At 33.5% G+C, this 13,006-nt stretch overlaps 1 protein-coding gene across 1 annotated transcript; it reads left to right on the top strand.

Annotated features, from left to right (window-relative positions):
* LOC104792606 (glycerol-3-phosphate 2-O-acyltransferase 6-like) lies at positions 9,333-12,244 on the top strand. Its single transcript, XM_010518794.2, has 2 exons — positions 9,333-10,246; positions 11,206-12,244. Exons 1-2 carry the CDS (start codon positions 9,608-9,610, stop codon positions 12,073-12,075), a joined length of 1,509 nt encoding a protein of 502 aa, XP_010517096.1. The 5' UTR covers positions 9,333-9,607; the 3' UTR covers positions 12,076-12,244.

Genomic DNA, 13,006 nt, shown 5'->3' with positions numbered 1-13,006 from the left:
AAAAGGTTCGTACATGACAACGCAAACCCAATTACTGTAAAGCCCACAAATCCAAAGACCAGACAAAACTTAGTCTATCCTAGCCGTTCGGAAAGCTTCACAATTCAGCAGGTATAAAACCAAGTTTCGTTATACCTCTGATTTGAATTTTCTGAATCGTTTTAATTATAAAGTTGTTGACAACAACAACAACAAGAAAGCCAAAGTACAAAACAATTATATTATAGTTGCCACAAATTTAAAACCTACTATCATTGATTGGATTCAGAGTTTAAAGCATGTAATTACTCTTTGTCTACAATAGATGCCGAATACATGACACCGGTAGACTCACTAAAAGAAACATTATGGTTAGAAAGTATGTAATAAATTGGGTTTTGCACATGATTCAGCGGAGGTTTGTTTATGATTGGTATATAGGGTATAGGGTATTAGGAACGAACTAATTAAGCACATAAATGGATGATTATGTAAGATGTTATTTCACATAGAAATGTTAGAATGATAAGAATGTTCATATTCCTAAAAACTCAGCAGATATGTTACCTAGAAGAATGCTTTAACTCTTTGTTCTTCATTTTTGCTCTGTTTAAATTCCTCTCCAGAATTTGTAACGTAAACTCGTTGTTAAGTCAAAGTGCTCATAATGAAGCTACATTTGAGTTTAACTTCGATCAACCCTTCTGTTTTTTTTCTTTTTTTCTTACCACCGTTTCGGTTTGCGACCGTCAACATCTACGTACTTATGTCGTTGAAAGTGGTTGCTAAACGTCACTACGCCGAACATGTTAAATATTGATATTGATTTTTTGGGGAAGCCAATGAGAAAAAAACAGAGAGTTCGGTATATGACCAAGGCATGATTGAGAATTATGGCTTGACGGAGCTGTCAAAGCATTTAGATCAATTAGGTGGGACAAATTAAAGGAGGTAAGACCTTTTCTTCTTACATTTGATCAAAAAAAAATATTTTTACTAAGTGCGTCTAATTATCAAATAGTAGATTCATCAAACAATCTAAGAAATTAGAGAGAGAAAGATATAACTTAAAAACATATTTCTGATAAACAAAAACATTTGGGTGATGACTGATGTGGGTTCCTAGTTCCTACCGCAAACAATATTTTCCCGCCCCATTTTATCTACTACTCCCTCAGTCCTTCAGTTTTACAATATAGGATATTTTAAAAAAGTTTTTTTTGTTTCATCATATAAAATATTTTCAAATTTTTATGTTACTTTTACACTAGTTTATATTTTTTATTATGCAATATTGTTTATAATTGATTGAACTTTTTTTTTAAGTGGTCATTTCTTTGCGTGTTTTCACTTAAAACATCTTATATATTTTGAAACAAAGAAAATATTCTTTTTTGACAACCAAATTTAAAGTAGAAATTGTTTGATGTTTTTTTTATATATACCTATTTTGGTATGTTATAATTTTAAGAAGGATATCTTCATAAAGAAAAAGAAAAAATTCTATTTGAAAAAAAAAGTTTTTTTGGTTTTTGACAGAAATGATAATGCGGTTTAGGTTGATTATCATCTATTTTAAAGTAGAAATAAGTCTAGGTTTCAGAAAATAGTATATATACATTCAAAGGTGAGATTTAAAGGTGAGAGTAAATGCAAGCTACTTAATAATGCCTATGAGTTGGTAAATTATATGGAGGCCACATCAATGTCCCAAGTGGTATTAATTTAGGTATTGAGCATACTACACATAAAACGGAAAATAATAAATATACATGAGTCTTGAAATCTAGTTTTTCTTTCTATACGTTTCGACAAAGCTTTTCTTAGTTTTCCTTCATCATCAGAAGACATTTTCTATTAGAGATGATATGACAAAATAACAAGCATCTGATGATAAGTTTTTAAGTTGCTCAATGCCTTTTCTTGGCGGCAAGTTACTAAATGCTTTGCAATGTATTTCTATCTAAAATGATTTTACCAATAGGGATTCTTACGTAACATACCATTTTCTGAGACAAATTTTATGGATATGCTATTTTTACTAATATTTTGTGGAAATGCTATTTTTTTTTGTAGGCCGTAGGATTGTGGATATGCTATTTTGATCTTTAAAATATTTATATCTATGATATTTTGTTAGTATTCTATAATAAATACTAAATCCTAAAAACAAATAGAACCGATATTAAACTCAAACATAACAAATAAAACACATGTTTAATCATATTTTAAAAATAAAATGACAAATCCATAAAATTTACAAAAATTAGCAAATCCATAAATGTCACAAAAAATATCAAATTCATAATTAATTCTTTACCAATATGCGAATTTTTTGGAAAGTAGGCTACAAATAACTGTTGGACTAATTAGGTACAGTTTGTTGGGAAATTTTCTGTTTGTTAAAAACTTAAAATTTACTAGCCGGTAGTAAAACTTACGGTCGTCAGACGTCATTTTTTTTGTTTTGCGAAATTGTCAAACTGAAGACAGGTGACATGATGATCGACAAAAAATTAGACAAGGGGCATTAAAATGCATATATCAAATACATTCCGAAGACACAAAAAATGAAGCCTCATTGTATAATAGAGGTAGTCTAAAAATGGATAGTTTGGAAATTTTATCATATACGATGAAAACATATGTAATTCCACATGTGTAACATCCATTCCTCCGGTAGAGGAAATTTTTTCGAAGTGTAAACAAATTTAAATTTAAAAGAAATAAACCTTTTCCACGATATATGCAGTCAAATTATTGAGACGCTGATGTATTCGTTTAGAGCAAATTAAAGGGACTAGCAGATGAATTATTTGACGTATGAATTTTAATGAGTTTTATACTTCTTTTTTTTTTTTTTTTGAACAACATGCGAGTTTTTATATTCTTGTTTTATCTTCAGGAATCTTGGTTTCAAATTTGAGATCCTCTCTTTTATGTTGGATTTGTGGTGTAGTATTCATAGAGTTTGACATTTTGAGTTATTAAATCATGAATTTATGAGGTTGGATATAGGTCGACCACTTGTTGATCTTCCACATGATCAGATGAGATGTGTGATTCACATATATGTTTGGCGTAGCTAGGATTCCTAGAAGATTTTACTAGAACAAGTTCGACTGATATAGTGATATGTAATGATAATGATACACTACAAGAAAAGTCCACATTGATAGCAATAGATTATAGCTCATTCTCTTCAACAGCTATGAAAAATATACTTTTTTTGTTATTACCATATAATAGCACTAGAAAAACGCTAAGATAAAAATTCATTAAATGAGAACCTAAAATCGTTTATTCCGCCAATACTTAGATGAAAATTTTCGTTTAAGCGTCTTTTAGATCCAATTTTTGTTTTTGTATCAAGAACCAAAAAATTTAAGTGCCACGTTTACAGCAAAAATAAAACATTATCCCTTCTCTGTACGAGAAGACGAACAAAACTTCTAGAAAAATTTTCTTCCCCAAATTGAAATCTAGGTCTTTTTGAGTCACCATAGACTCCACCGTGAAGCTCGTCGGCAGCCTCATTTCGCGTCCATTCCGATGTTATATCTCGGCGACAAAGTGATTAACACGAAGAGATCGAGAGCTTTTGATTCTCGTTGCTGATACCGGCGACAAAGACGATGGTTCTTCTTTCGAAGCCTTCTTCTTCTTCCTCTGCTTCTTCTCTCTTCTGTCTCGCTGAAACTTGATTCGAAACCCGTTCTGAAACTTGATTCGAAACCCGATCTAAACTCGATCCCAATTTGTTTGTCACATCTTTCACTCTCGATCCCTCTCAGTTTACAATCTCTTCTGAACTCGTCAAGGTTTCCCTTCTTCTCAATCATATTTTGCAAAGTAGTAGCTCGATCTCTCTCCGTCGGGTCGTCGCACGGTTTCAGATCCAATTTGCTTTTGATTTTCATGTTCGATTATTTGCCTATCACTTATCAGTCTTGCTATTGTAAGAACTCTTGTTGATTAGAAGTGATGACATGCCTTTTAGATTCTGTATGGAGTTGTAAGATGATATATTTCATGAGTACAATATCTATTGAAAGTGACTTGTATCTTGTTGCTCATGTTTCTTCTTTGAACCTCTGATTTTGGTTTCTCACTGTGAAACAGGGTGATACATTCAACAATTCTCATTTCACAGACTCAAGGAACAAATCTCGGTGACTCTTCTTCTTTTCCTGTTGAGAAAATTAATCGCCAAATTATATGAAGCTTTGTTATATGTATTCTTGATGGTGAAAAACTGATAATGTAAGCCATGGCTTAAACCGTGAGTCTAGCTTTGCTGATTGAGAATTTTCTGGATTTTGTGGTTTCTCTATTCATTATTGTTTTCGATTTTAGTCAATGATTCCGAGTTACTATCCAAAATTTGGCAACATAAGTTTATTGAGCCAATGAGATGGCAATGGCTATGATATCTGTTGTAGTTTCTAAAATTTGTGAAAGTTGCTGTCTGCTGACTCTTGGAATTGAGAGTTCCAGTTCTAGATTAGATTGAGGTCTTGTGATTGTTAACTGCAGGACAAGAAGTCGAGTACAAGAAGTCGAGTATAGACTTGGGATCATTGCTACAGGTTATACGTTCTGATCTCTAGTTTTTCTAACAATTTATGTCTTTGATTATGCCTTGTTGATTTAAGCTCTTTGTATAATATTTTGACTGGATGCTTTTCTTATAATATTGTCATTGGCATTCACTAGCCCTGTTTTCATCCGATGGATCTGTGATAGCATGGGTTGAAATCTTGAAGCTTTGTTATGGTCTAGGACTAGGTTTCGAAACAAGAAAAAGGCTTCGGCATGGTGATAGCTCTATGCAACATCATTTGCCAACCTTCGTGAGTGTCTTTTAGAGTTTACGGAATTTCCAACTTAGCACATTTAGTTTTGGATTTTAACGGCTTTTATCTACTGATTTTGAAACAGGAACACCAGAAAGAGAGTGAGTTCCTTTAGCAAAGAACAAGAAACATATAAATTAAGGAACTACACGAGAAGTAAGTGTCTCGCCTCATCTCCATAAACTCGTTATGTGCAACAATTTTAATGACTGTTGTTTTTCTACTGTATCTATGTGCAGCTTTGGATACTTGATTCATATATTCAAAGTGAACTAGTAGCTGTTCATTGGACTGTTTCAAGAAACGCTAAGTGAGCAGCTAAAAGAGACCCTTTGCTACAAGTAAGAAAAGCTTTGAAGGGTTACATGTACATGTCAAGTAGTGTTTCTATTCTTTTTGATGTTAGTTTTATTTTATTTAAGACTTGGTGACACTTTGTTATGTAAGACTTATTTTGGTTAATGTAATTTATGTTATGTATGTTGATTATTTTATGAAATGTAAAAATATAAATCTATTTAAATAAATTTTGAAAAAAAAAATTACAATAATAAATAAAATAGCATTAATTTTGTGATACAATAAAATATATTTATAGCATTCGATTATTGCTATGATATAGCTACGGTAGAAGCTCCTAGCATAGCGTGTAAAATGACTTATAACATTATCTTTAAAAATTTGAAAAGCGGGATAACATAGCATTTCTGTACTGCTATGGTATAATACTATACCATAGCATACGAACTTTTCGCTATCATATGTGAGGTATCTACAATAACAGTGGCCTAATATAGCATTTGTAAAAGAGCTATGAATTACATATTATAGCGTTTCTCTCGTCCTAACAATGTACATATTTGTTGTAGTGATAACGCGTTAGATGATGGTGAGTGTCGACTGCTTGCTGGTCCAAAGGTCTTCAAGATTATATTAATGTAATATAACGTAAGTTTTATGCAAGCATCTTTAGCGTATGACCTTTAGTTATATAGTTATTTTGTATATATATTTTTCGAACCTGAGTATGATATTTACAATCGGATCCGATAATAATTGGAACAAGACGTTTACAAATAAAATCAATCACTTACAGTATCTTATAACCGCAAATCTATCACAATTTGTGGTTGAAAAACTGATCATTACATGCATGTAACAGATTTTGATAACGATTTTTACCCACCGCCTATTTCAAGTTCACCCTCGATCCATACCATATATAGAAATATTACACGCACGTGTTTGATTTTAGTTTGGAGACTTCTTCCACACAAACGTTTTCAAGCCATAGTATAATATCAAATATCCACAATTTCTAGAGATTAGCTATGCCTTTTTGTTGATGATTAATTAATATATAATGGGGAATTCGATCCTATAATCTTTTGAGTTTCTTAATGTCTTCAAATATTATACTTGCTAATTATCTAACAAAGTAGTTCTCCTAGTTTTTTTGGATGCAAAAATTATTTATCACGTTTTAGTGAAAATTTGTTAGCAGCATCAAGTTTCCGGAAACAGGTATAGATTGCTAAAAACTATATGACACTCATTTCTAAAAATGATTAAATGTGTTCTGAAAAACGCATACAAGGTTTTAAGAAAGTTGGAAGTCTTTATTTTCCAACTTGCAAATTTTTACTCAAAATTTCTGATTTTTTTTTTCCTGTTGATGGGTTTATTTCGCTTTCACTGAGAAAAATATTAGTTCCTCCAAAAGTTGGACAGTTATTTCTTAATAGATGAAATCGTGAATGTACAATTCCAAAAAAAAATTCTATATATCTTTGCAAGTAACCCTTGATTATTATTTCACTAGTTTTCATAGAGGTTAATGTTTTTAACCGGTGACGTGAAGAGACCACATACAACTTGAAATATGGTAGATAATACTCGCTTTCTCATGTCACAATATTAGGCATTGTTATCATCTTCTGCTTTTTTTGGGGAAAAAATGCATTGTTATCTATCAATCACGCGACCTTGTCAACAAGAAAAACTATAGAATCTAAACACCACACACCACTAAGTGATTATAATGAATTTCATAATATTAATATATATCTGTATCGAATAGGAAAGTAGATATTAGTGCTAATTTTTTCTTTTATTCTACAACTTAATTTTATTACGTTAAGTTATAAGTCATATTCTTTTTATTTTATTTTTATATCTACTCATATCAACTACTAATAAAATGAGTTATTTGCGACTTCATGATCTACTTCCAAAGTTCTAATAAAAAGAGTTATTTAAGACTTCTTAATTAAACTATATCCACATTAGCTTCTAAGTAATATATATATATATATATATATATATATTGATGCAATTTAAAGGATGAAAGTGCAACATAGCCTTTTTCCAGTGATGTACCAACTACTAACCACTAATGGGGATGAGACGAAATTGTGGGCGATTTCTAAAATGTCCATCATTTCATTATCCATATCAAAGTTTAACCAATATCTTGAATCTTCTAATGATTTGAGAAGTTCATGATCCAAGATCACTGGTCTGAATCAGTGACTACAATAAAGATGATTAATTGATTAGTAAAAAAGATTAATGTCATGAAAATGAACAAGCGTTGCTTAGTGTTTTATGGAAAGGATCACGTTTATTAGAAATTGTATTGAACTCTCTATAAAAACGATATTTTAGTCATTCTAATCAATTGCCAAAAAATAGTTTGAAAAGTTCATCGGTTGGACTGAGCATAAGGTTTGTCTCAACATTGCCAAAAGAATCCCTTGCCAAGATTCTTAATTTTACATATATGTTGTAATCGTATTGCAACCGATGATATTTTATTTATAGCGGATGAATAGAATCCAACTTTTAGCAGTCCGCACATGATTCTTCTTTAAATTAGTTACCACATGTAAAAGTAGTCTTCAACTATGCACTTAGCTAATCTCGAGTTCTTTTTTTCTCTATATCTTTTTCACTTGAGTATACGCTTGTGAAAAGCATCTATATTCTTCTAACTGGTGTATGTTATTTCCGGAAGTTAACTGATCTTTGAGCCTAAGCAACCGTATTTTCAACGGATCAGACAAACAACTTCAAGATAAGTGTTAAACAAATGTCTCATTAGTTTACCGTTCATCTAAACGTGTAGATTGTAGCCCGACGATCTAAACTATCAAAACAATAATTTTTCATAAAGTCTTTCTCCAATTAATGATCCTTTTTCGAACCTGAATTTGAAGTTCCATAACCAGCAAAAGGAAGACAAAAATCAACATAATGGTCCTTCTCTATTTCTTTTTGATAATAACATATATAATTTAAGAAGTAGATATCATTCATTGGGTCGTTTTTTTTCATGCTATCCATTAAGAAGATGTTACTTTAACAAAAAAAATGAATTTACCAGTCACATCATATATATAAATACTGCACCATGTAACTTGCAATAGATTTTTCAAACTACACATACTACAGAAATGAACATGATACCACTCCAGAGATGATAATAAGCTTTTTAAAAAATTGTATGAGTATTTTTAAAAAAAGATTACGATGATCATTTTTCCGTCTTTCCATCAAAATCCTAAGGTAAGCATGCAACTAATTATTTTATTTTTAATGATGAATGATCACTTCGAAAACTATTCTTAATATTCATAAGGCTGAAAACTAAATATATACTATAAAACGTCATGTAACATGAGAAACAATCGCTAGCTCAAAACGATACGGACACAACACTCATGATATGGATGTTTCTTCCAGTTTGCACATAGTTTTATTTGACATATTTTTTTATAAACATTTTAGTCTACGTACGTCTTAAACTCTAGACTTGGGTACAGTTAAAAAAAAAAGGAATCATCAATCATTCTTTAGTTATGTACAAAATATCACTGATGCAGCCACAAGCACCGTTGTAGCAACTATTACCCGCCACTCACGCATCAGAATTGCCGGTGGTGGTGTTGTTAGGAACTTAGGCGGTCAGTCGAGGTGATTTCTTAGTTATGATTTTCCATAATTATGGACAAATATATAGTACGTTTTGGTACATATACTATTTGTTTTATATTTGTTTTAGAGTTCAAAGGTTCAACCATTTTAATATACGAGTCTTTGAAAGTTGTTTTGTATCTTTTGCTCGATCGAAGATAAATTTACAAAAGTGAGGACTTGAAAGATTTGTTATTACTTACTAGAATGCCAAAAAAAAATTGTTTTTTTTTTCTTTTTTGTTTTTGCAATTCTCCGAAAGATAATTTGCTCTAACTATAAAACGGCGGCGCGTGGGCCGCTCTCAACAACATAAGATGAATCTCAAATAAGTTTTGGTTAATCAATAAATTGGTGTCGGTCTTCACCAACTTTAACTCTCTCTTCTCTCTATTTCACGCGTCTCAAACAACTTCTTCTGCAATTAATTATTCTCCCTAATTGAAAAAAATTCGATATCCACTTTATTGGCACTATATATCTCCATAATCACTTCCTGACGAATTAAGAAGATTTACTAATTAATTTACATGACAACAGTTATAGTCACAGATATTGTTATCTATTATGCTTAGTGTTCTTTTTTCTCTCTTACCTTTGAAAAATCAAAGCACAGATATCTCTTTGGCATACTAATATCAAACCACCACAACAACAAAATCATGCCCATTCTCTCTTTCTTCTTTATATAAACAACACTCCCAAAAGTATTCACCAATCCATATCCATTCTCACCTTCCAAATCTCCCCCCCCCCATCTCTCTCTCTCTTCTCCTCTCTCTCCGGCTTCTTCACTAATGGGGGCTGCTCAGGAGAAGCGGCGTCGTTTCGAGCCGATATCAAAGTGCGACGTTAAGGACCGGTCGAACCAGACCGTAGCCGCTGATCTAGACGGGACACTACTAATCTCTCGTAGCGCCTTCCCTTACTATTTTCTCGTGGCCCTTGAAGCAGGAAGCTTGCTCCGAGCGTTGATCCTCCTCGCGTCCGTACCGTTCGTTTACCTTACGTACTTGTCCGTCTCCGAGACTTTTGCCATCAACGTCTTCGTCTTCATCACCTTCGCGGGTCTCAAGATCCGAGACGTTGAGCTAGTGGTCCGCTCCGTCCTTCCGAGGTTCTACGCGGAGGACGTGAGGCCCGACACGTGGCGTATCTTCAACACGTTCGGGAAACGGTACATAGTAACGGCGAGTCCTCGAATCATGGTCGAGCCGTTCGTCAAGACGTTCCTAGGAGTCGATAAAGTTCTTGGAACAGAGCTAGAGGTATCAAAATCGGGTCGGGCAACCGGGTTCGCTAGAAAACCTGGTGTTTTCGTAAGCCAACACAAGCGAGACGCCATTTTGAGAGAGTTTGGTGGCCTTGCGTCTGATTTACCTGACTTGGGGCTCGGCGATAGCAAGACGGACCACGACTTCATGTCCATCTGCAAGGTTATTTCCGTCAATACCTCGTTTTAAATTTTGTTTGTCGCTTTCCATACTTCTTACCATCTACCTTACATTAAATAACATATAGGACGTTATTATGAGTGTATATATATATGTGTCCGTTCTTGCAGCTTCTTTGGTATAATAATTATTGTGTTGTCCTATGGAGTTTACTACCATTCCTAATAATTTTGGGCCAATCATATTTATGCCTTTTTGGTGTGGATCAGTAAATGGTGATAAAATTAGGTCCATTACTATTAAAAGCATATATATCTTTTTAATGAGGAAACCAAAAAAGTGGGTGTTATTTTTTCTAAATATCTTTTGTTATTAAAAGGCATAATGATTTACTTTAGATGTTATTTTACTATAACACCCCATTTAAAAAAAAAATATATATATATATATATATACATTAGCCATTTACTTAATTTTACTTTCCTATCAACCTAAATAACCCTTTCTTAATTACTTTGATTTTTTATGCTAATATTTTTTTTCTTAGATTTTTTGGGTACTTTTCAAGTGAATTCGGAAACCTGAAATAATATAATAACCTAGGTTCCTCATACACGAACCACCAGTTTTTTTTTTTTCATCATGTAAAAGCCATGATCATCTCTCTTTTTTGGTTCTTTTTCGCTCTACTTTTATTTATTTTTCGCTCTACTTATATTTCATAAACTTCAAATCAGTTTTCTTGATAAACTAGTATATAAAATAATCATATGTTATTCTTCTAGATACATGTTTTTCCAACCATCAATAAGTCTGATAGTACACACGTATCTCTTGTGACTTGTGAGTACTTTGCTGTCAACTCTCCTAAATAATTAGAGAAAAATGAACAATATATGCATGGTACTAAAAAATTACGTACAACTTACAAGTTACAACCACTTTTGTACTTTAAAACATAGTAATTTACGTACTTTTTTTCTTTCTATTACTGACTGCAGGAAGGTTACATGGTGCCACGTACGAAATGCGAACCATTACCAAGAAACAAACTCTTAAGCCCCATAATTTTCCACGAGGGCAGATTAGTCCAACGACCAACGCCGTTAGTTGCTCTACTAACTCTCCTCTGGCTTCCAGTAGGTTTTGTCATCTCTCTCATCCGTGTCTACACGAATATTCCGTTACCCGAACGCATCGCCCGTTACAACTACAAGCTCACTGGCATCAAGCTAATTGTCAAAGGCCACCCTCCTCCACCGCCAAAACCCGGCCAACCAGGTCACCTCTTGGTCTGCAACCACCGCACCGTCCTCGACCCGGTGGTGACAGCTGTGGTGCTCGGTCGGAAAGTCAGCTGCGTCACTTACAGCATCAGCAAGTTCTCTGAGCTGATCTCACCAATCAAAGCAGTTGCGTTGACTCGTCAACGTGAGAAAGACGCAGATAACATCAAGCGTCTATTAGAGGAAGGTGATCTCGTGATATGTCCCGAGGGAACCACATGCCGTGAGCCTTTCCTTCTCCGGTTTAGTGCCCTCTTCGCTGAGCTCACGGACCGGATCGTTCCTGTGGCGATCAACACGAAGCAGAGCATGTTCCATGGTACAACCACACGTGGCTACAAGCTTCTTGATCCTTACTTCGCTTTCATGAACCCGAGGCCGACGTTCGAGATCACGTTCCTCAAACAGATTCCGGCCGAGCTGACGTGTAAAGGAGGCAAATCGCCGATTGAGGTGGCAAATTACATACAAAGGATTTTGGGAGGAACCTTAGGTTTTGAGTGCACCAATTTCACAAGAAAGGATAAGTACGCAATGCTCGCTGGTACCGACGGTAGGGTTCCGGTGAAGAAGGAGAAGACGTGATTATTGATCGAGGAAATGAGAAAACGAAGAAATAATACAAAGATGTGAATCATTTTAATTTGGATGGTTACTTATTATTATTTCAAGGGGCAAAGAATTTATAAGTTTGTTTTTTGTTGTTTCTTTTAATATCTTCTCTGCTTCGATGAATGTTTCTTCAAGTTTTACTTTTAGTACAGTAACAGTTTAAGAAAAGAAAGAGAGAAAAAAAAACTCGGTATGGATGTGTGGTTGTATATAATTTTATTCGTTAGAAATTTAACGACGTGTAAACATTACTTTTCTTATAATGTTGAGTGGATAAAGTTTCTTAACAACTATGACCGCTTGTGAGATGAACATTTTGTACGTATGAATGTAATATCACAAGTGATAACCACTGACACTAAAATGGACATCTGAATGTAAAATCATGCATGTATATGATATATCCATTGAAGATCAATTTAAAGTTACTTTCATTTATTGATATAGTAGCTACTATACCCGATCCTGATCATGTCAGGAATATGTACATCAATGCAATTAATTCACAAGTTATCTATGCATTTTAAGCTTAAAAATTAATTTAAAAAATACCTAAAGCCTAGATTGACACTTCTGCTGTGAGTATAAGACTAAGTATCATTGATTGATACTTTTACCAGTAATCTCATTAGTCTACCAAGAAAAACACATATCAATTTAGTTGACCAATCTAGTTAGCTAGGTGGATCATTAGTTCATTATTAGTCCATATCAACCTGTATGTTTATGCAAGTACATATAACATATAGAAATTAGATACTAGCATATTCTATTAAAGTTGCTAGCCCTATAAGTGGGACAATGAATAGATAATCAAGATCTATATCCGATGTCGGGTCTACTAAAAGTGACATGATTTTGACACGGCCTAAATTACATAACGATGGGGTATCTACTTAGGCAG

The sequence above is a fragment of the Camelina sativa genome, chromosome 6 (genome assembly GCF_000633955.1).
Source record: "Camelina sativa cultivar DH55 chromosome 6, Cs, whole genome shotgun sequence".
NCBI lineage: Eukaryota > Viridiplantae > Streptophyta > Magnoliopsida > Brassicales > Brassicaceae > Camelina > Camelina sativa.
The sequence above is the reverse complement of the archived record's forward strand: the minus strand, read 5'-3'. Positions and strand labels throughout refer to the sequence as shown.

What these genes read in the sequence shown, in the direction of transcription:
- LOC104792606 (XM_010518794.2), top strand. Translation starts at nt 9,608, where the DNA reads ATGGGGGCTGCTCAGGAGAAGCGGCGTCGTTTCGAGCCGATATCAAAG. An exon ending in ACTTCATGTCCATCTGCAAG is followed by an intron (nt 10,247 to 11,205) that starts GTTATTTCCGTC and finishes TACTGACTGCAG; the next exon opens with GAAGGTTACATGGTGCCACG.